At 43.9% G+C, this 23,082-nt stretch overlaps 1 protein-coding gene across 2 annotated transcripts in view; it reads left to right on the forward strand.

Annotated features, from left to right (window-relative positions):
* The window catches only part of cibar1 (CBY1 interacting BAR domain containing 1), a 32,244-nt gene that overhangs the window by 2,145 nt on the left and 7,017 nt on the right, over positions 1-23,082 (forward strand). For both annotated transcript variants that reach the window (XM_031794996.1, XM_031794997.1), the window contains exons 4-7: positions 17,931-18,032; positions 19,186-19,191; positions 19,372-19,476; positions 20,406-20,519. In XM_031794996.1, coding sequence (XP_031650856.1) covers positions 17,931-18,032; positions 19,186-19,191; positions 19,372-19,476; positions 20,406-20,519 — 327 coding nt within the window. The remainder of the gene's footprint in view (positions 1-17,930; positions 18,033-19,185; positions 19,192-19,371; positions 19,477-20,405; positions 20,520-23,082) is intronic.

Below are 23,082 nucleotides of genomic sequence, written 5' to 3' on the forward strand. Positions count from 1 at the left end.
ATACACGAGGTACCAGTACCAAGTCAATGATAGCATGGCTATATACACGAGGTACCAAGTCAATGATAGCATGGCTATATACACATGGTACCAGTACCAAGTCAATGATAGCATGGCTATATACAGATGGTACCAGTACCAAGTCACTGATAGCATGGCTATATACATGTGGTACCAGTACCAAGTCAATGATAGCATGGCTATATACACGTGGTACCAGTACCAAGTCAATGATAGCATGGCTATATACACGTGGTACCAAGTCAATGATAGCATACACGTGGTACCAGTACCAAGTCAATGATAGCATGGCTATATACACGTGGTACCAGTACCAAGTCAATGATAGCATGGCTATATACACGTGGTACCAGTACCAAGTCAATGATAGCATGGCTATATACACGTGGTACCAGTACCAAGTCAATGATAGCATGGCTATATACACGAAGTACCAGTACCAAGTCTATGATAGCATGGCTATATACACAAGGTACCAAGTCAATGATAGCATGGCTATCTGCATGAGGTACCAAGTCAATGATAGCATGGCTATCTGCATGAGGTACCAAGTCAATGATAGCATGGCTATCTGCATGAGGTACCAAGTCAATGATAGCATGGCTATCTGCATGAGGTACCAAGTCAATGATAGCATGGCTATCTGCATGAGGTACCAAGTCAATGATGGCATGGCTATCTGCATGAGGTACCAAGTCAATGATAGCATGGCTATATACACACACGAGGTACCAGTACCAAGTAAATGATAGCATGGCTATATACACACACAAGAGGTACCAGTAATTAGATTCCTCAAATAACATTTTAATTGTCACATGCTTCGTAAACAGGTGTAGACTATCAGTGAAATGCTTACTTGTGGACCCTTCCCAACAATGCAGAGTACAATAAAATACCAAATGAAATAAATTGTATAAAAAAATTGTAACACAAGGAAGAAATACACAATGAGCAACAATAGCATGGCTATATACACGTGGTACCAGTACCAAGTCAATGATAGCATGGCTATATACACGTGGTACCAGTACCAAGTCAATGATAGCATGGCTATATACACGTGGTACCAGTACCAAGTCAATGATAGCATGGCTATATACACGAGGTACCAAGTCAATGATAGCATGGCTATATACACGAGGTACCAAGTCAATGATAGCATGGCTATATACACATGGTACCAGTACCAAGTCAATGATAGCATGGCTATATACACGTGGTACCAAGTCAATGATAGCATGGCTATATACACGAGGTACCAGTACCAAGTCAATGATAGCATGGCTATATACACGTGGTACCAGTACCAAGTCAATGATAGCATGGCTATATACACGAGGTACCAAGTCAATGATAGCATGGCTATATACACGAGGTACCAAGTCAATGATAGCATGGCTATATACACATGGTACCAGTACCAAGTCAATGATAGCATGGCTATATACAGATGGTACCAGTACCAAGTCAATGATAGCATGGCTATATACACGTGGTACCAGTACCAAGTCAATGATAGCATGGCTATATACACGTGGTACCAGTACCAAGTCAATGATAGCATGGCTATATACACGAGGTACCAGTACCAAGTCAATGATAGCATGGCTATATACACATGGTACCAGTACCAAGTCAATGATAGCATGGCTATATACACGTGGTACCAGTACCAAGTCAATGATAGCATGGCTATATACACGAGGTACCAGTACCAAGTCAATGATAGCATGGCTATATACACGTGGTACCAGTACCAAGTCAATGATAGCATGGCTATATACACGTGGTACCAGTACCAAGTCAATGATAGCATGGCTATATACACGTGGTACCAGTACCAAGTCAATGATAGCATGGCTATATACACGTGGTACCAGTACCAAGTCAATGATAGCATGGCTATATACACGTGGTACCAGTACCAAGTCAATGATAGCATGGCTATATACACGTGGTACCAGTACCAAGTCAATGATAGCATGGCTATATACACGAGGTACCAGTACCAAGTCAATGATAGCATGGCTATATACACGTGGTACCAGTACCAAGTCAATGATAGCATGGCTATATACACGTGGTACCAGTACCAAGTCAATGATAGCATGGCTATATACACGAGGTACCAGTACCAAGTCAATGATAGCATGGCTATATACACACGAGGTACCAGTACCAAGTCAATGATAGCATGGCTATATACACGTGGTACCAGTACCAAGTCAATGATAGCATGGCTATATACACGTGGTACCAGTACCAAGTCAATGATAGCATGGCTATATACACGTGGTACCAGTACCAAGTCAATGATAGCATGGCTATATACACGAGGTACCAAGTCAATGATAGCATGGCTATATACACATGGTACCAGTACCAAGTCAATGATAGCATGGCTATATACAGATGGTACCAGTACCAAGTCAATGATAGCATGGCTATATACACGTGGTACCAGTACCAAGTCAATGATAGCATGGCTATATACACGTGTACCAGTACCAAGTCAATGATAGCATGGCTATATACACGTGGTACCAGTACCAAGTCAATGATAGCATGGCTATATACACGTGGTACCAGTACCAAGTCAATGATAGCATGGCTATATACACGTGGTACCAGTACCAAGTCAATGATAGCATGGCTATATACACGTGGTACCAGTACCAAGTCAATGATAGCATGGCTATATACACGTGGGTACCAGTACCAAGTCAATGATAGCATGGCTATATACACGTGGTACCAGTACCAAGTCAATGATAGCATGGCTATATACACGTGGTACCAAGTCAATGATAGCATGGCTATATACACGAGGTACCAGTACCAAGTCAATGATAGCATGGCTATATACACGTGGTACCAGTACCAAGTCAATGATAGCATGGCTATATACACGAGGTACCAAGTCAATGATAGCATGGCTATATACACGAGGGTACCAAGTCAATGATAGCATGGCTATATACACATGGTACCAGTACCAAGTCAATGATAGCATGGCTATATACAGATGGTACCAGTACCAAGTCAATGATAGCATGGCTATATACACGTGGTACCAGTACCAAGTCAATGATAGCATGGCTATATACACGTGGTACCAGTACCAAGTCAATGATAGCATGGCTATATACACGAGGTACCAGTACCAAGTCAATGATAGCATGGCTATATACACGTGGTACCAAGTCAATGATAGCATGGCTATATACACGTGGTACCAGTACCAAGTCAATGATAGCATGGCTATATACACATGGTACCAGTACCAAGTCAATGATAGCATGGCTATATACACGTGGTACCAGTACCAAGTCAATGATAGCATGGCTATATACACGTGGTACCAGTACCAAGTCAATGATAGCATGGCTATATACACGAGGTACCAGTACCAAGTCAATGATAGCATGGCTATATACACATGGTACCAGTACCAAGTCAATGATAGCATGGCTATATACACGTGGTACCAGTACCAAGTCAATGATAGCATGGCTATATACACGAGGTACCAGTACCAAGTCAATGATAGCATGGCTATATACACGTGGTACCAGTACCAAGTCAATGATAGCATGGCTATATACACGTGGTACCAGTACCAAGTCAATGATAGCATGGCTATATACACGTGGTACCAGTACCAAGTCAATGATAGCATGGCTATATACACGTGGTACCAGTACCAAGTCAATGATAGCATGGCTATATACACGTGGTACCAGTACCAAGTCAATGATAGCATGGCTATATACACGTGGTACCAGTACCAAGTCAATGATAGCATGGCTATATACACGAGGTACCAGTACCAAGTCAATGATAGCATGGCTATATACACGTGGTACCAGTACCAAGTCAATGATAGCATGGCTATATACACGTGGTACCAGTACCAAGTCAATGATAGCATGGCTATATACACGAGGTACCAGTACCAAGTCAATGATAGCATGGCTATATACACACGAGGTACCAGTACCAAGTCAATGATAGCATGGCTATATACACGTGGTACCAGTACCAAGTCAATGATAGCATGGCTATATACACGTGGTACCAGTACCAAGTCAATGATAGCATGGCTATATACACGAGGTACCAAGTCAATGATAGCATGGCTCTATACACATGGTACCAGTACCAAGTCAATGATAGCATGGCTATATACAGATGGTACCAGTACCAAGTCAATGATAGCATGGCTATATACACGTGGTACCAGTACCAAGTCAATGATAGCATGGCTATATACACGTGGTACCAGTACCAGTCAATGATAGCATGGCTATATACACGTGGTACCAGTACCAAGTCAATGATAGCATGGCTATATACACGTGGTACCAGTACCAAGTCAATGATAGCATGGCTATATACACGTGGTACCAGTACCAAGTCAATGATAGCATGGCTATATACACGTGGTACCAGTACCAAGTCAATGATAGCATGGCTATATACACGTGGTACCAGTACCAAGTCAATGATAGCATGGCTATATACACGTGGTACCAGTACCAAGTCAATGATAGCATGGCTATATACACGTGGTACCAGTACCAAGTCAATGATAGCATGGCTATATACACGTCGGTACCAGTACCAAGTCAATGTTAGCATGGCTATATACACGTGGTACCAGTACCAAGTCAATGATAGCATGGCTATATACACGTGGTACCAGTACCAATCAATGATAGCATGGCTATATACACAAGGTACCAAGTCAATGATAGCATGGCTATATACACACACGATGGTACCAGTACCAAGTCAATGATAGCATGGCTATATACACGTGGTACCAGTACCAAGTCAATGATAGCATGGCTATATACACGTGGGTACCAGTACCAAGTCAATGATAGCATGGCTATATACACGTGGTACCAGTACCAAGTCAATGATAGCATGGCTATATACACGTGGTACCAGTACCAAGTCAATGATAGCATGGCTATATACACGTGGTACCAGTACCAAGTCAATGATAGCATGGCTATATACACGTGGTACCAGTACCAAGTCAATGTTAGCATGGCTATATACACGTGGTACCAGTACCAAGTCAATGATAGCATGGCTATATACACAAGGTACCAGTCAATGATAGCATGGCTATATACACACGAGGTACCAGTACCAAGTCAATGATAGCATGGCTATATACACGTGGTACCAGTACCAATTCAATGACAGCATGGCTATATACACGTGGTACCAGTACCAGTCAATGATAGCATGGCTATATACACGTGGTACCAGTACCAAGTCAATGATAGCATGGCTATATACACGTGGTACCAGTACCAAGTCAATGATAGCATGGCTATATACACGTGGTACCAGTACCAAGTCAATGATAGCATGGCTATATACACGAGGTACCAGTACCAAGTCAATGATAGCATGGCTATATACACGTGGTACCAGTACCAAGTCAATGATAGCATGGCTATATACACGTGGTACCAGTACCAAGTCAATGATAGCATGGCTATATACACGAGGTACCAGTACCAAGTCAATGATAGCATGGCTATATACACACGAGGGTACCAGTACCAAGTCAATGATAGCATGGCTATATACACGTGGTACCAGTACCAAGTCAATGATAGCATGGCTATATACACGTGGTACCAGTACCAAGTCAATGATAGCATGGCTATATACACGAGGGTACCAAGTCAATGATAGCATGGCTATATACACATGGTACCAGTACCAAGTCAATGATAGCATGGCTATATACAGATGGTACCAGTACCAAGTCAATGATAGCATGGCTATATACACGTGGTACCAGTACCAAGTCAATGATAGCATGGCTATATACACGTGGTACCAGTACCAAGTCAATGATAGCATGGCTATATACACGTGGTACCAGTACCAAGTCAATGATAGCATGGCTATATACACGTGGTACCAGTACCAAGTCAATGATAGCATGGCTATATACACGTGGTACCAGTACCAAGTCAATGATAGCATGGCTATATACACGTGGTACCAGTACCAAGTCAATGATAGCATGGCTATATACACGTGGTACCAGTACCAAGTCAATGATAGCATGGCTATATACACGTGGTACCAGTACCAAGTCAATGTTAGCATGGCTATATACACGTGGTACCAGTACCAAGTCAATGATAGCATGGCTATATACACGTGGTACCAGTACCAAGTCAATGATAGCATGGCTATATACACAAGGTACCAAGTCAATGATAGCATGGCTATATACACACACGAGGTACCAGTACCAAGTCAATGATAGCATGGCTATATACACGTGGTACCAGTACCAAGTCAATGATAGCATGGCTATATACACGTGGTACCAGTACCAAGTCAATGATAGCATGGCTATATACACGTGGTACCAGTACCAAGTCAATGATAGCATGGCTATATACACGTGGTACCAGTACCAAGTCAATGATAGCATGGCTATATACACGTGGTACCAGTACCAAGTCAATGATAGCATGGCTATATACACGTGGTACCAGTACCAAGTCAATGTTAGCATGGCTATATACACGTGGTACCAGTACCAAGTCAATGATAGCATGGCTATATACACAAGGTACCAAGTCAATGATAGCATGGCTATATACACACACGAGGTACCAGTACCAAGTCAATGATAGCATGGCTATATACACGTGGTACCAGTACCAAGTCAATGATAGCATGGCTATATACACGTGGTACCAGTACCAAGTCAATGATAGCATGGCTATATACACTCCCATCCAAGATGGCGTAGCAGTAAGTCGTCCTGTCGTGTCGTGTCCCTGTATATTTTGTTTATATTTTGTTTATTTTTCGTTTTTTTACATATTTTTCGTTTTTTACATAGCTATCCCTTTAAAAACATTTTGCTAAACCTAAGCTTCCAAATACGCTGGATCTTCACAACTAGCTATCCAGCTAAACCGCAACCCTGGACGATTACCCCTGGCTAGCGTTTCCACCCACTTAGCTTGAAGCTAGCCCGGCCTGCGCTACCACCGTAGCATACTCCTGAGCTACAATACCCGGGCCCACGACCGGTCTATCGATGTCACCGCATGAAGAGGAATAAACAGACTCACCCCATCGCGACGTCCCCCAAAGGCTAACTCTCTAGCCCTCGCTATCTCCCTGCTTGCTAATTCGGCCTGCTAACTGCTAGCTTGTCCAGCTCCGGTCCGCTAACTGCTACCTTGTCTAGCCCGGGCCTACAAACTGTTAGCTTGTTAGCACAGGCCTGCTAACCGCCTGAATCCCTGCGTCCCAAACGCCCTCCGGACCCATATTTACTTTCTATCTCTTTTGACTTTTAATTTGTTTATACCTTCCGGAAACCTGCCTCACCCAATGTGATACGGAATCGCTATTATTTTTTATTTATTTTTAGAACACACTCAAGAACCTCCAGAAGCTAACCAGCTAACTAGCTACAAGCTATTTAGTCATTGTTCGTTTTTTTAACCTGGATAACACTCGCCAGTCCAGCTTCCCTTCCCCATCCACCGCTGCCCCCTGGACACTGATCTCTTGGCTACATAGCTGATGCACGCTGGACTGTCCATAAATCACGGTACTCCATTCTGCTTGTTTGTTTTATCTGTTGGCCCCGTTGCCTAGTCTACGCCATTTTACCTGCTGTTGTTGTGCTAGCTGATTAGCTGTTGTCTCACCTACTGTTTTAGCTAGCTTTCCCAATTCAACACCTGTGATTACTGTATGCCTCGCTGTATGTCTCTCTCAAATGTCAATATGCCTTGTATACTGTTGTTCAGGTTAGTTATCATTGTTTTAGTCCACAATGGAGCCCCTAGTTCCACTCTTCATACCCCTGATAACTCCTTTGTCCCACCTCCCACACATGCGGTGACCTCACCCATTACTACCAGCATGTCCAGAGATACAACCTCTCTCATCATCACCCAGTGCCTGGGCTTACCTCCGCTGTACCCGCACCCCACCATACCCCTGTCTGCGCATTATGCCCTGAATATATTCTACCATGCCCAGAAACCTGCTCCTCTTATTCTCTGTCCCCAACGCTCTAGGCGACCAGTTTTGATAGCCTTTAGCCGCACCCTCATACTACTCCTTCTCTGTTCCGCGGGTGATGTGGAGGTAAACCCAGGCCCTGCATGTCCCCAGGCACCCTCATTTGTTGACTTCTGTGTTCGAAAAAGCCTTGGTTTCATGCATGTCAACATCAGAAGCCTCCTCCCTAAGTTTGTCTTACTCACTGCTTTAGCACACTCTGCTAACCCTGATGTCCTTGCTGTGTCTGAATCCTGGCTCAGGAAGGCCACCAAAAATTCAGAGATTTCCATACCCAACTATAACATCTTCCGTCAAGATAGAACTGCCAAAGGGGGAGGAGTTGCAGTTTACTGCAGAGATGGCCTGCAAAGTAATGTCATACTTTCCAGGTCCATACCCAAACAGTTCGAACTACTAATTTTGAAAATTACTCTCTCCAGAAATAAGTCTCTCACGGTTGCCGCCTGCTACCGACCCCCCTCAGCTCCCAGCTGTGCCCTGGACACCATTTGTGAATTGATCGCCCCCCATCTAGCTTCAGAGTTTGTTCTGTTAGGTGACCTAAACTGGGATATGCTTAACACCCCGCCAGTCCTACAATCTAAGCTAGATGCCCTCAATCTCACACAAATCATCAAGGAACCCACCAGGTACAACCCTAACTCTGTAAACAAGGGCACCCTCATAGACGTCATCCTGACCAACTGGCCCTCCAAATACACCTCCGCTGTCTTCAACCAGGATCTCAGCGATCACTGCCTCATTGCCTGTATCCGCTACGGAGCCGCAGTCAAACGACCACCCCTCATCACTGTCAAGCGCTCCCTAAAACACTTCTGTGAGCAGGCCTTTCTAATCGACCTGGCCCGGGTATCCTGGAAGGACATTGACCTCATCCCGTCAGTTGAGGATGCCTGGTCATTCTTTAAAAGTAACTTCCTCACCATTTTAGATAAGCATGCTCCGTTCAAAAAATGCAGAACTAAGAACAGATACAGCCCTTGGTTCACCCCAGACCTGACTGCCCTCGACCAGCACAAAAACATCCTGTGGCGGACTGCAATAGCATCGAATAGTCCCCGTGATATGCAACTGTTCAGGGAAGTCCGGAACCAATACACGCAGTCAGTCAGGAAAGCTAAGGCCAGCTTCTTCAGGCAGAAGTTTGCATCCTGTAGCTCCAACTCCAAAAAGTTCTGGGACACTGTGAAGTCCATGGAGAACAAGAGCACCTCCTCCCAGCTGCCCACTGCACTGAGGCTAGGTAACACGGTCACCACTGATAAATCCATGATTATCGAAAACTTCAATAAGCATTTCTCAACGGCTGGCCATGCCTTCCGCCTGGCTACTTCAACCTCGGCCAACAGCTCCGCCCCCCCCGCAGCTCCTCGCCCAAGCCTCTCCAGGTTCTCCTTTACCCAAATCCAGATAGCAGATGTTCTGAAAGAGCTGCAAAACCTGGACCCGTACAAATCAGCTGGGCTTGACAATCTGGACCCTCTATTTCTGAAACTATCTGCCACCATTGTCGCAACCCCTATTACCAGCCTGTTCAACCTCTCTTTCATCTCCTCTGAGATCCCCAAGGATTGGAAAGCTGCCGCAGTCATCCCCCTCTTCAAAGGGGGAGACACCCTGGACCCAAACTGTTACAGACCTATATCCATCCTGCCCTGCCTATCTAAGGTCTTCGAAAGCCAAGTCAACAAACAGGTCACTGACCATCTCGAATCCCACCGTACCTTCTCCGCTGTGCAATCTGGTTTCCGAGCCGGTCATGGGTGCACCTCAGCCACACTCAAGGTACTAAACGACATCATAACCGCCATCGATAAAAGACAGTACTGTGCAGCCGTCTTCATCGACCTCGCCAAGGCTTTCGACTCTGTCAATCACCATATTCTTATTGGCAGACTCAGTAGCCTCGGTTTTTCGGATGACTGCCTTGCCTGGTTCACCAATTACTTTGCAGACAGAGTTCAGTGTGTCAAATCGGAGGGCATGCTGTCCGGTCCTCTGGCAGTCTCTATGGGGGTGCCACAGGGTTCAATTCTCGGGCCGACTCTTTTCTCTGTGTATATCAATGATGTTGCTCTTGCTGCGGGCGATTCCCTGATCCACCTCTACGCAGACGACACCATTCTATATACTTTCGGCCCGTCTCTGGACACTGTGCTATCTAACCTCCAAACAAGCTTCAATGCCATACAACACTCCTTCCGTGGCCTCCAACTGCTCTTAAACGCTAGTAAGACCAAATGCATGCTTTTCAACCGGTCGCTGCCTGCACCTGCATGCCCGACTAGCATCACCACCCTGGATGGTTCCGACCTAGAATATGTGGACGTCTATAAGTACCTAGGTGTCTGGCTAGACCGCAAACTCTCCTTCCAGACTCATATCAAACATCTCCAATCGAAAATCAAATCAAGAGTCGGCTTTCTATTCCGCAACAAAGCCTCCTTCACTCAAGCCGCCAAGCTTACCCTAGTAAAACTGACTATCCTACCGATCCTCGACTTCGGCGATGTCATCTACAAAATGGCTTCCAACACTCTACTCAGCAAACTGGATGCAGTCTATCACAGTGCCATCCGTTTTGTCACTAAAGCACCTTATACTACCCACCACTGCGACTTGTATGCTCTAGTCGGCTGGCCCTCGCTACATATTCGTCGCCAGACCCACTGGCTCCAGGTCATCTACAAGTCTATGCTAGGTAAAGCTCCGCCTTATCTCAGCTCACTGGTCACGATGGCAACACCCATCCGTAGCACGCGCTCCAGCAGGTGTATCTCACTGATCATCCCTAAAGCCAACACCTCATTTGGCCGCCTTTCGTTCCAGTACTCTGCTGCCTGTGACTGGAACGAATTGCAAAAATCGCTGAAGTTGGAGACTTTTATCTCCCTCACCAACTTCAAACATCAGCTATCTGAGCAGCTAACCGATCGCTGCAGCTGTACATAGTCTATTGGTAAATAGCCCACCCTTTTCACCTACCTCATCCCCGTACTGTTTCTATTTATTTACTTTTCTGCTCTTCTGCACACCAATATCTCTACCTGTACATGACCATCTGATCTTTTATCACTCCAGTGTTAATCTGCAAAATTGTAATTATTTGCCTACCTCCTCATGCCTTTTGCACACATTGTATATAGACCCCCCCTTCGTTTTCTACTGTGTTATTGACTTGTTAATTGTTTACTCCATGTGTAACTCTTTGTTGTATGCTCACACTGCTATGCTTTATCTTGGCCAGGTCGCAGTTGCAAATGAGAACTTGTTCTCAACTAGCCTACCTGGTTAAATAAAGGTGAAATGAAAAAAAAAATGAAAAACACGTGGTACCAGTACCAAGTCAATGATAGCATGGCTATATACACGTGGTACCAGTACCAAGTCAATGATAGCATGGCTATATACACGTGGTACCAGTACCAAGTCAATGATAGCATGGCTATATACACGTGGTACCAAGTCAATGATAGCATGGCTATATACACGAGGTACCAGTACCAAGTCAATGATAGCATGGCTATATACACGTGGTACCAGTACCAAGTCAATGATAGCATGGCTATATACACGAGGTACCAAGTCAATGATAGCATGGCTATATACACGAGGTACCAAGTCAATGATAGCATGGCTATATACACGTGGTACCAGTACCAAGTCAATGATAGCATGGCTATATACACGTGGTACCAGTACCAAGTCAATGATAGCATGGCTATATACACGTGGTACCAGTACCAAGTCAATGATAGCATGGCTATATACACGTGGTACCAGTACCAAGTCAATGATAGCATGGCTATATACACGTGGTACCAGTACCAAGTCAATGATAGCATGGCTATATACACGAGGTACCAGTACCAAGTCAATGATAGCATGGCTATATACACGTGGTACCAAGTCAATGATAGCATGGCTATATACACGTGGTACCAGTACCAAGTCAATGATAGCATGGCTATATACACATGGTACCAGTACCAAGTCAATGATAGCATGGCTATATACACGTGGTACCAGTACCAAGTCAATGATAGCATGGCTATATACACGTGGTACCAGTACCAAGTCAATGATAGCATGGCTATATACACGTGGTACCAGTACCAAGTCAATGTTAGCATGGCTATATACACGTGGTACCAGTACCAAGTCAATGATAGCATGGCTATATACACGTGGTACCAGTACCAAGTCAATGATAGCATGGCTATATACACAAGGTACCAAGTCAATGATAGCATGGCTATATACACACACGAGGTACCAGTACCAAGTCAATGATAGCATGGCTATATACACGTGGTACCAGTACCAAGTCAATGATAGCATGGCTATATACACGTGGTACCAGTACCAAGTCAATGATAGCATGGCTATATACACGTGGTACCAGTACCAAGTCAATGATAGCATGGCTATATACACGTGGTACCAGTACCAAGTCAATGATAGCATGGCTATATACACGTGGTACCAGTACCAAGTCAATGATAGCATGGCTATATACACGTGGTACCAGTACCAAGTCAATGTTAGCATGGCTATATACACGTGGTACCAGTACCAAGTCAATGATAGCATGGCTATATACACAAGGTACCAAGTCAATGATAGCATGGCTATATACACACACGAGGTACCAGTACCAAGTCAATGATAGCATGGCTATATACACGTGGTACCAGTACCAAGTCAATGATAGCATGGCTATATACACGTGGTACCAGTACCAAGTCAATGATAGCATGGCTATATACACGTGGTACCAGTACCAAGTCAATGATAGCATGGCTATATACACGTGGTACCAGTACCAAGTCAATGATAGCATGGCTATATACACGTGGTACCAGTACCAAGTCAATGATAGCATGGCTATATACACGTGGTACCAGTACCAAGTCAATGATAGCATGGCTATATACACGTGGTACCAGTACCAAGTCAATGATAGCATGGCTATATACACGTGGTACCAGTACCAAGTCAATGATAGCATGGCTATATACACGTGGTACCAGTACCAAGTCAATGATAGCATGGCTATATACACGTGGTACCAGTACCAAGTCAATGATAGCATGGCTATATACACGTGGTACCAAGTCAATGATAGCATGGCTATATACACGAGGTACCAGTACCAAGTCAATGATAGCATGGCTATATACACGAGGTACCAAGTCAATGATAGCATGGCTATATACACGAGGTACCAAGTCAATGATAGCATGGCTATATACACATGGTACCAGTACCAAGTCAATGATAGCATGGCTATATACAGATGGTACCAGTACCAAGTCAATGATAGCATGGCTATATACACGTGGTACCAGTACCAAGTCAATGATAGCATGGCTATATACACGTGGTACCAGTACCAAGTCAATGATAGCATGGCTATATACACGAGGTACCAGTACCAAGTCAATGATAGCATGGCTATATACACATTGTACCAGTACCAAGTCAATGATAGCATGGCTATATACACGTGGTACCAGTACCAAGTCAATGATAGCATGGCTATATACACGAGGTACCAGTACCAAGTCAATGATAGCATGGCTATATACACGTGGTACCAGTACCAAGTCAATGATAGCATGGCTATATACAAGTGGTACCAGTACCAAGTCAATGATAGCATGGCTATATACACGTGGTACCAGTACCAAGTCAATGATAGCATGGCTATATACACGTGGTACCAGTACCAAGTCAATGATAGCATGGCTATATACACGTGGTACCAGTACCAAGTCAATGATAGCATGGCTATATACACGTGGTACCAGTACCAAGTCAATGATAGCATGGCTATATACACGAGGTACCAGTACCAAGTCAATGGTAGCATGGCTATATACACGTGGTACCAGTACCAAGTCAATGATAGCATGGCTATATACACGTGGTACCAGTACCAAGTCAATGATAGCATGGCTATATACACGAGGTACCAGTACCAAGTCAATGATAGCATGGCTATATACACACGAGGTACCAGTACCAAGTCAATGATAGCATGGCTATATACACGTGGTACCAGTACCAAGTCAATGATAGCATGGCTATATACACGTGGTACCAGTACCAAGTCAATGATAGCATGGCTATATACACGAGGTACCAAGTCAATGATAGCATGGCTATATACACATGGTACCAGTACCAAGTCAATGATAGCATGGCTATATACAGATGGTACCAGTACCAAGTCAATGATAGCATGGCTATATACACGTGGTACCAGTACCAAGTCAATGATAGCATGGCTATATACACGTGGTACCAGTACCAAGTCAATGATAGCATGGCTATATACACGTGGTACCAGTACCAAGTCAATGATAGCATGGCTATATACACGTGGTACCAGTACCAAGTCAATGATAGCATGGCTATATACACGTGGTACCAGTACCAAGTCAATGATAGCATGGCTATATACACGTGGTACCAGTACCAAGTCAATGATAGCATGGCTATATACACGTGGTACCAGTACCAAGTCAATGTTAGCATGGCTATATACACGTGGTACCAGTACCAAGTCAATGATAGCATGGCTATATACACAAGGTACCAAGTCAATGATAGCATGGCTATATACACACACGAGGTACCAGTACCAAGTCAATGATAGCATGGCTATATACACGTGGTACCAGTACCAAGTCAATGATAGCATGGCTATATACACGTGGTACCAGTACCAAGTCAATGATAGCATGGCTATATACACGTGGTACCAGTACCAAGTCAATGATAGCATGGCTATATACACGTGGTACCAGTACCAAGTCAATGATAGCATGGCTATATACACGTGGTACCAGTACCAAGTCAATGATAGCATGGCTATATACACGAGGTACCAGTACCAAGTCAATGATAGCATGGCTATATACACGAGGTACCAAGTCAATGATAGCATGGCTATCTGCATGAGGTACCAAGTCAATGATAGCATGGCTATCTGCATGAGGTACCAAGTCAATGATAGCATGGCTATCTGCATGAGGTACCAAGTCAATGATGGCATGGCTATCTGCATGAGGTACCAAGTCAATGATAGCATGGCTATATACACAAGGTACCAAATCAATGATAGCATGGCTATATACACACACGAGGTACCAGTACCAAGTCAATGATAGCATGCTATATACACGAGGTACCAAGTCAGTGAATAATGGGAATTGATGGGAAATGATGTAAATATATCACTAGCCACTTTAAACAATGCTACCTTATATAATGTTAGTTACCCTACATTATTCATCTCATATGCATACGTAGATACTGTACTCTATATCATCGACTGCATCCTTATGTAATACATGTATCACTAGCCACTTTAACTATGCCACTTTGTTTACATACTCATCTCATATGTATATACTGTACTCGATACCATCTACTGTATCTTGCATATGCTCCTCTGTACCATCACTCATTCATATATCCTTATGTACATATTCTTTATGCCCTTACACTGTGTATAAGACAGTAGTTTTTGGGAATTGTTAGTTAGATTACTTGTTCGTTATTACTGCATTGTCGGAACTAGAAGCACAAGCATTTCGCTACACTCGCATTAACATCTGCTAACCATGTGTATGTGACAAATAAAATTTGATTTGATAGCATGGCTATCTGCATGAGGTACCAAGTCAGTGATAGCATGGCTATATACACAAGGTACCAAGTCAGTGATAGCATGGCTATATACACAAGGTACCAAGTCAGTGATAGCATGGCTATATACACACGAGGTACCAAGTCAATGATAGCATGGCTATCTGCATGAGGTACCAAGTCAATGATAGCATGGCTATCTGCATGAGGTACCAAGTCAATGATAGCATGGCTATCTGCATGAGGTACCAAGTCAATGATAGCATGGCTATCTGCATGAGGTACCAAGTCAATGATAGCATGGCTATCTGCATGAGGTACCAAGTCAATGATAGCATGGCTATCTGCATGAGGTACCAAGTCAATGATAGAATGGCTATATACACGAGGTACCAATTCAATGATAGCATGGCTATATACACACACGAGGTACCAGTACCAAGTCAATGATAGCATGGCTATATACACGAGGTACCAAGTCAGGGATAGCATGGCTATATACACAAGGTACCAAGTCAGTGATAGCATGGCTATATACACGGGGTACCAAGTCAATGATTGCTTGGCCATATACATGAGGCAGTGGTGACCCGTTTGGATAAAAATAAATCTTTCAGGATCTGGGGTCCATGCCACATCTTTTCAGCCTCCTGAGTAGGAAGAGGTGTTGTCGTGCCCTCTTCACGACTGTGTTGGTGTGTTTGGACCATGATGGGTCCTTAGCAATGTGGACACCGAGGAACTTGAAGCTCTCGACCTGCTCTACTACAGCCCTGTTCATGTGAATGGGGGCCTGTTAGGCCTTCCGTTTCCTGTAGTCCACAATCAGCTCCTTTGCTTTGCCCACGTTGAGGGAGAGGTTGTTGTCCTGGCACCACACTGCCAGGTCTCTGACCTCCCTATAGGCTTCCTCAACGTTGTAGGACAGGTTGGTGTCCTGGCACCACACGGCCAGGTCTTTGACCTCCCTATAGGCTTCCTCATTGTTGAGGGAGAGGTTGTTGTCCTGGCACCACACTGTAGTAATGACAATGCATTTTAAACTTCATGCAATTTACCACTTTTATATGATTGACCCATTATGTTGGTGATTCATTTAAATCCATGTTTTACTGTGACCTGGCTGTATTCTACAGTTGGTTGGATCTTACTGTGACCTGGCTGTATTCTACAGTTGGTTGGATCTTACTGTGACCTGGCTGTATTCTACAGTTGGTTGGATCTTACTGTGACCTGGCTGTATTCTACAGTTGGTTGGATCTTACTGTGACCTGGCGGTATTCTACAGTTGGTTGGATCTTACTGTGACCTGGCGGTATTCTACAGTTGGTTGGATCTTACTGTGACCTGGCGGTATTCTACAGTTGGTTGGATCTTACTGTGACCTGGCTGTATTCTACAGTTGGTTGGATCTTACTGTGACCTGGCTGTATTCTACAGTTGGTTGGATCTTACTGTGACCTGGCTGTATTCTACAGTTGGTTGGATCTTACTGTGACCTGGCTGTATTCTACAGTTGGTTGGATCTTACTGTGACCTGGCTGTATTCTACAGTTGGTTGGATCTTACTGTGACCTGGCTGTATTCTACAGTTGGTTGGATCTTACTGTGACCTGGCTGTATTCTACAGTTGGTTGGATCTTACTGTGACCTGGCTGTATTCTACAGTTGGTTGGATCTTACTGTGACCTGGCTGTATTCTACAGTTGGTTGGATCTTACTGTGACCTGGCTGTATTCTACAGTTGGTTGGATCTTACTGTGACCTGGCTGTATTCTACAGTTGGTTGGATCTTACTGTGACCTGGCTGTATTCTACAGTTGGTTGGATCTTACTGTGACCTGGCTGTATTCTACAGTTGGTTGGATCTTACTGTGACCTGGCTGTATTCTACAGTTGGTTGGATCTTACTGTGACCTGGCTGTATTCTACAGTTGGTTGGATCTTGCTTTGATTTGAATTGAAATCGTAATTTATTGAAATATGTATAAATGTTTGTCCCAAATGACACCATATTCCCTTATATAGTTCACTACTGTTGTCCAGCACCCATAGATTCCTGGTCAAAACTAGTGCACTATACAGGGAATAGGGTGTGATTTGAGACACTAACCCCAGCTGCCTCAACATGCACCTCTGATTGACAGGAGGACCTGAAGACCAGTCAGAGTGCCAGGAACAGGGAGTCTAAACAGATGCAGCAGCTGGAGAGAATGAGACAGAGAAACCCCTCTGACAGACAGATCATTGTATCCTTATTGCTCTCTCACCTATCAGCCCTTTACACCAATCATGTTTTAGGCTACATTGTTATGGTGTATGCATGTATGTGTCAATGGGATGAGACTATAGACTAGTAAGGTCAATGGGATGAGACTAGTAAGGTCATTGGGATGAGACTAAACACTGATAAGGTCGACGGGATGAGACTAGTAAGGTCAATGGGATGAGACTAAACACTAGTAAGGTCAATGGGATGAGACTAAACACTAGTAAGGTCAATGGGATGAGACTAAACACTAACAAGGTCAATGGGATGAGACTAGTAAGGTCAATGGGATGAGACTAAACACTAGTAAGGTCAATGGGATGAGACTAAACACTAGTAAGGTCAATGGGATGAGACTAAACACTAACAAGGTCAATGGGATGAGACTAGTAAGGTCATTGGGATGAGACTAAACACTGATATGGTCGACGGGATGAGACTAGTAAGGTCAATGGGATGAGACTAAACACTAGTAAGGTCAATGGGATGAGACTAGTAAGGTCAATGGGATGAGACTAGTAAGGTCAATGGGATGAGACTAAACACTAGTAAGGTCATTGGGATGAGACTAAACACTAGTAAGGTCATTGGGATGAGACTAAACACTAGTAAGGTCATTGGGATGAGACTAAACACTAGTAAGGTCAATGGGATGAGACTAAACACTAGTAAGGTCAATGGGATGAGACTAAACACTAGTAAGGTCAATGGGATGAGACTAAACACTAGTAAGGTCAATGGGATGAGACTAAACACTAGTAAGGTCAATGGGATGAGACTAAACACTAGTAAGGTCAATGGGATGAGACTATAGACTAGTAAGGTCAATGGGATGAGACTAAACAATAGTAAGGTCAATGGGATGAGACTAAACAATAGTAAGGTCATTGGGATGAGACTAAACACTAGTAAGGTCATTGGGATGAGACTAAACACTAGTAAGGTCAATGGGATGAGACTAAACACTAGTAAGGTCAATGGGATGAGACTAGTAGGGTCAATGGGATGAGACTAGTAGGGTCAATGGGATGAGACTAAACACTAGTATGTTGATTGCTGTCACTCTTATTCATAACTATATTAAAGACAGGTGAAAGATGCTCATGTCCTAAATTCCTTAATGATTCCAACAGTCCCAGGTGGGTGTCTGTCTTCTGATTCTGAGACCTCTAGAGCTCTGGTGTTGTATAATGGCGGTCCAGTATAGTCATTTATTTCAACAAATCTCTTTATCTGAGACATTTATTTAGTCAAATAGCCATTTATGAAAATGATTTGAAGTGTATGTTACGTGTCGCATTGTGTCGTCGTGACAACAGGCTGAAAGCGACCTGCAGAGAGCCACGATGGACGCCACGCGCACGACACGACAACTGGAGGAGACAATAGACGCGTTTGAAAAGCAGAAAATACAAGATATCAAGGTCTCTCTATCTCTCAATTTCAATGGAAGGGATTTATTGGCATGGGAAACATATGTTAACATTGCCAAAGCAAGTGCATTAGGGAAACAAAGTTAAATAAACAATCCATATTAACAGTGAACATGACACTCACAAAGTTCAAAACAATAAAGACATTATAAATGTAATATGTGCAAATAGTTAAAGTACGAAAGGGAAAATAAACATAAATATGGGTTGGATTTACAATGGTGTTTGTTCTTCACTGGTTGCCCTTTTCTTGTGGCAACAGGTCACACATCTTTATGCTGTGATGGCACACTGTGGTATTTCACCCAGTAGATATGGGAGTTTTTCAAAATTGGATTTGTTTTCCAGTTATTTGTGGATCTGTGTAATCTGAGGGAAATATGTCTCTCTAATATGGTCATACATTGGGCAGGAGGTTAGGAAGTGCAGCTCAGTTTCCACCACATTTTGTGGTTAGTGTGCACAGAGCCTGTCTTCTCTTGAGAGCCATGTTTGCCTACGGCTGCCTTTCTCAATAGCAAGGCTGTGCTCACTGAGTCTGTACATAGTCAAAGATTTACTTAAGTTTTGGTCAGTCACAGTGGTCAGGTATTCTGCCGCTGTGTACTCTTTTTAGGGCCAAATTGCATTCTAATTTGCTCTGTTTTTTGTGTCAAGGAATTATCTTTTTGTTTTCTGATGATTCTCTCTCGTCTCTCTCTCTCTGTCTCTCTCTCTCTCTCCAAATAGCATCCTGTGTTTCTTTGTCATTAGATTTAACCCATACCAATCATTCTTTGTTGAATGTAATCTGTTTAATCATTATTACAATAATTGATTATGGCCACGTCAAATCTTTATTCATTTGATAGTTTCATTACTTCCTATTGTGCTATATTGACAATGTGATACTGTTCTTACTCTCCTCTCTCTCCCTATAGAAGATCTTTGGGGAGTTTTTGACGGTGGAGATGTCATTCCATGCTAAGGCGTTGGAGGCGTACACCACAGCTTACCAAAGCATACACAACGTAGATGAAGAGGGGGATCTGGAGGTAAGGGTTATAGGAGATGAAGAGGAGGATCTGGAGGTATGGGTTATAGGAGATGAAGAGGAGGATCTGGAGGTATGGGTTATAGGAGAGGAAGAGGAGGATCTGGAGGTATGGGTTATAGTAGAGGAAGAGGAGTGTCTGGAGGTATGGGTTATAGGAGATGAAGAGGAGGATCTGGAGGTAAGGGTTATAGGAGATGAAGAGGATCTGGAGGTATGGGTTATAGTAGAGGAAGAGGAGTGTCTGGAGGTATGGGTTATAGGAGATGAAGAGGAGGATCTGGAGGTATGGGTTATAGGAGAGGAAGAGGAGGGTCTGGAGGTATGGGTTATAGGAGATGAAGAGGAGGATCTGGAGGTTATAGGAGAGGAAGAGGAGGATCTGGAGGTATGGGTTATAGGAGATGAAGAGGAGGATCTGGAGGTTATAGGAGAGGAAGAGGAGGATCTGGAGGTATGGGTTATAGGAGATGAAGAGGAGGATCTGGAGGTTATAGGAGAGGAAGAGGAGGATCTGGAGGTTATAGGAGAGGAAGAGGAGGATCTGGAGGTAAGGGTTATAGGAGATGAAGAGGATCTGGAGGTATGGGTTATAGTAGAGGAAGAGGAGTGTCTGGAGGTATGGGTTATAGGAGATGAAGAGGAGGATCTGGAGGTATGGGTTATAGGAGAGGAAGAGGAGGGTCTGGAGGTATGGGTTATAGGAGATGAAGAGGAGGATCTGGAGGTTATAGGAGAGGAAGAGGAGGATCTGGAGGTATGGGTTATAGGAGATGAAGAGGAGGATCTGGAGGTTATAGGAGAGGAAGAGGAGGATCTGGAGGTATGGGTTATAGGAGATGAAGAGGAGGATCTGGAGGTTATAGGAGAGGAAGAGGAGGATCTGGAGGTTATAGGAGAGGAAGAGGAGGATCTGGAGGTAAGGGTTATAGGAGATGAAGAGGAGGATCTGGAGGTATGGGTTATAGGAGATGAAGAGGAGGATCTGGAGGTTATAGGAGAGGAAGAGGAGGATCTGGAGGTAAGGGTTATAGGAGATGAAGAGGAGGATCTGGAGGTAAGGGTTATAGGAGAGGAAGAGGAGGATCTGGAGGTAAGGGTTATAGGAGAGGAAGAGGAGGATCTGGAGGTTATAGGAGAGGAAGAGGAGGATCTGGAGGTTATAGGAGAGGAAGAGGAGGATCTGGAGGTTATAGGAGAGGAAGAGGAGGATCTGGAGGTATGGGTTATAGGAGAGGAAGAGGAGGATCTGGAGGTTATAGGAGATGAAGAGGAGGATCTGGAGGTATGGGTTATAGGAGAGGAAGAGGAGGATCTGGAGGTTATAGGAGAGGAAGAGGAGGATCTGGAGGTTATAGGAGAGGAAGAGGAGGATCTGGAGGTATGGGTTATAGGAGAGGAAGAGGAGGATCTGGAGGTTATAGGAGAGGAAGAGGAGGATCTGGAGGTTATAGGAGATGAAGAGGAGGATCTGGAGGTATGGGTTATAGGAGAGGAAGAGGAGGATCTGGAGGTTATAGGAGAGGAAGAGGAGGATCTGGAGGTATGGGTTATAGGAGATGAAGAGGAGGATCTGGAGGTTATAGGAGAGGAAGAGGAGGATCTGGAGGTTATAGGAGAGGAAGAGGAGGATCTGGAGGTTATAGGAGAGGAAGAGGAGGATCTGGAGGTATGGGAGAGGAAGAGGAGGATCTGGAGGTTATAGGAGAGGAAGAGGAGGATCTGGAGGTTATAGGAGAGGAAGAGGAGGATCTGGAGGTTATAGGAGAGGAAGAGGAGGATCTGGAGGTTATAGGAGAGGAAGAGGAGGATCTGGAGGTTATAGGAGAGGAAGAGGAGGATCTGGAGGTTATAGGAGAGGAAGAGGAGGATCTGGAGGTTATAGGAGATGGGCCTGTATTCATAAAGCATATCAGAAAAGGTTCTAACAACTAAATCACTTCAGTAGGCATCAAGTCGATGATGTTTGAAAGGTTCTATCATTTTCACGGCTGCCTTCTATTTCCCACACACGCACAATTATTTTATATATATATATTTTTTTAAGAACGTGATATTGCGATAGTCTGAAATAACGTGATGTAGCCTAGGTTAATGAAACAATAATACATAAGAATGAGATTATTTAGTAGCCTCGTGGTTTTAAGTGAAATGTGCATGAAGATTTCACAAAGCTTATCTTTTTATTTTTACCCATAAGAGGAAAATGTTTCCATTCTCAACTCTGAGACGCGTTGTGGATCCTAATGAATCAGATTACATGGACAGTGGGAGCCTGATCCTAGATCAGCACTACTCTGAGACGCGTTGTGGATCCTAATGAATCAGATTACATGGACAGTGGGAGCCTGATCCTAGATCAGCACTACTCTGAGACGTGTTGTGGATCCTAATGAATCAGATTACATGGACAGTGGGAGCCTGATCCTAGATCAGCACTACTCTGAGACGCGTTGTGGATCCTAATGAATCAGATTACATGGACAGTGGGAGCCTGATCCTAGATCAGCACTACTCTGAGACGTGTTGTGGATCCTAATGAATCAGATTACATGGACAGTGGG

The sequence above is a fragment of the Oncorhynchus kisutch genome, linkage group LG17 (genome assembly GCF_002021735.2).
Source record: "Oncorhynchus kisutch isolate 150728-3 linkage group LG17, Okis_V2, whole genome shotgun sequence".
In the NCBI taxonomy this organism is placed as follows: Eukaryota; Metazoa; Chordata; class Actinopteri; order Salmoniformes; family Salmonidae; genus Oncorhynchus; species Oncorhynchus kisutch.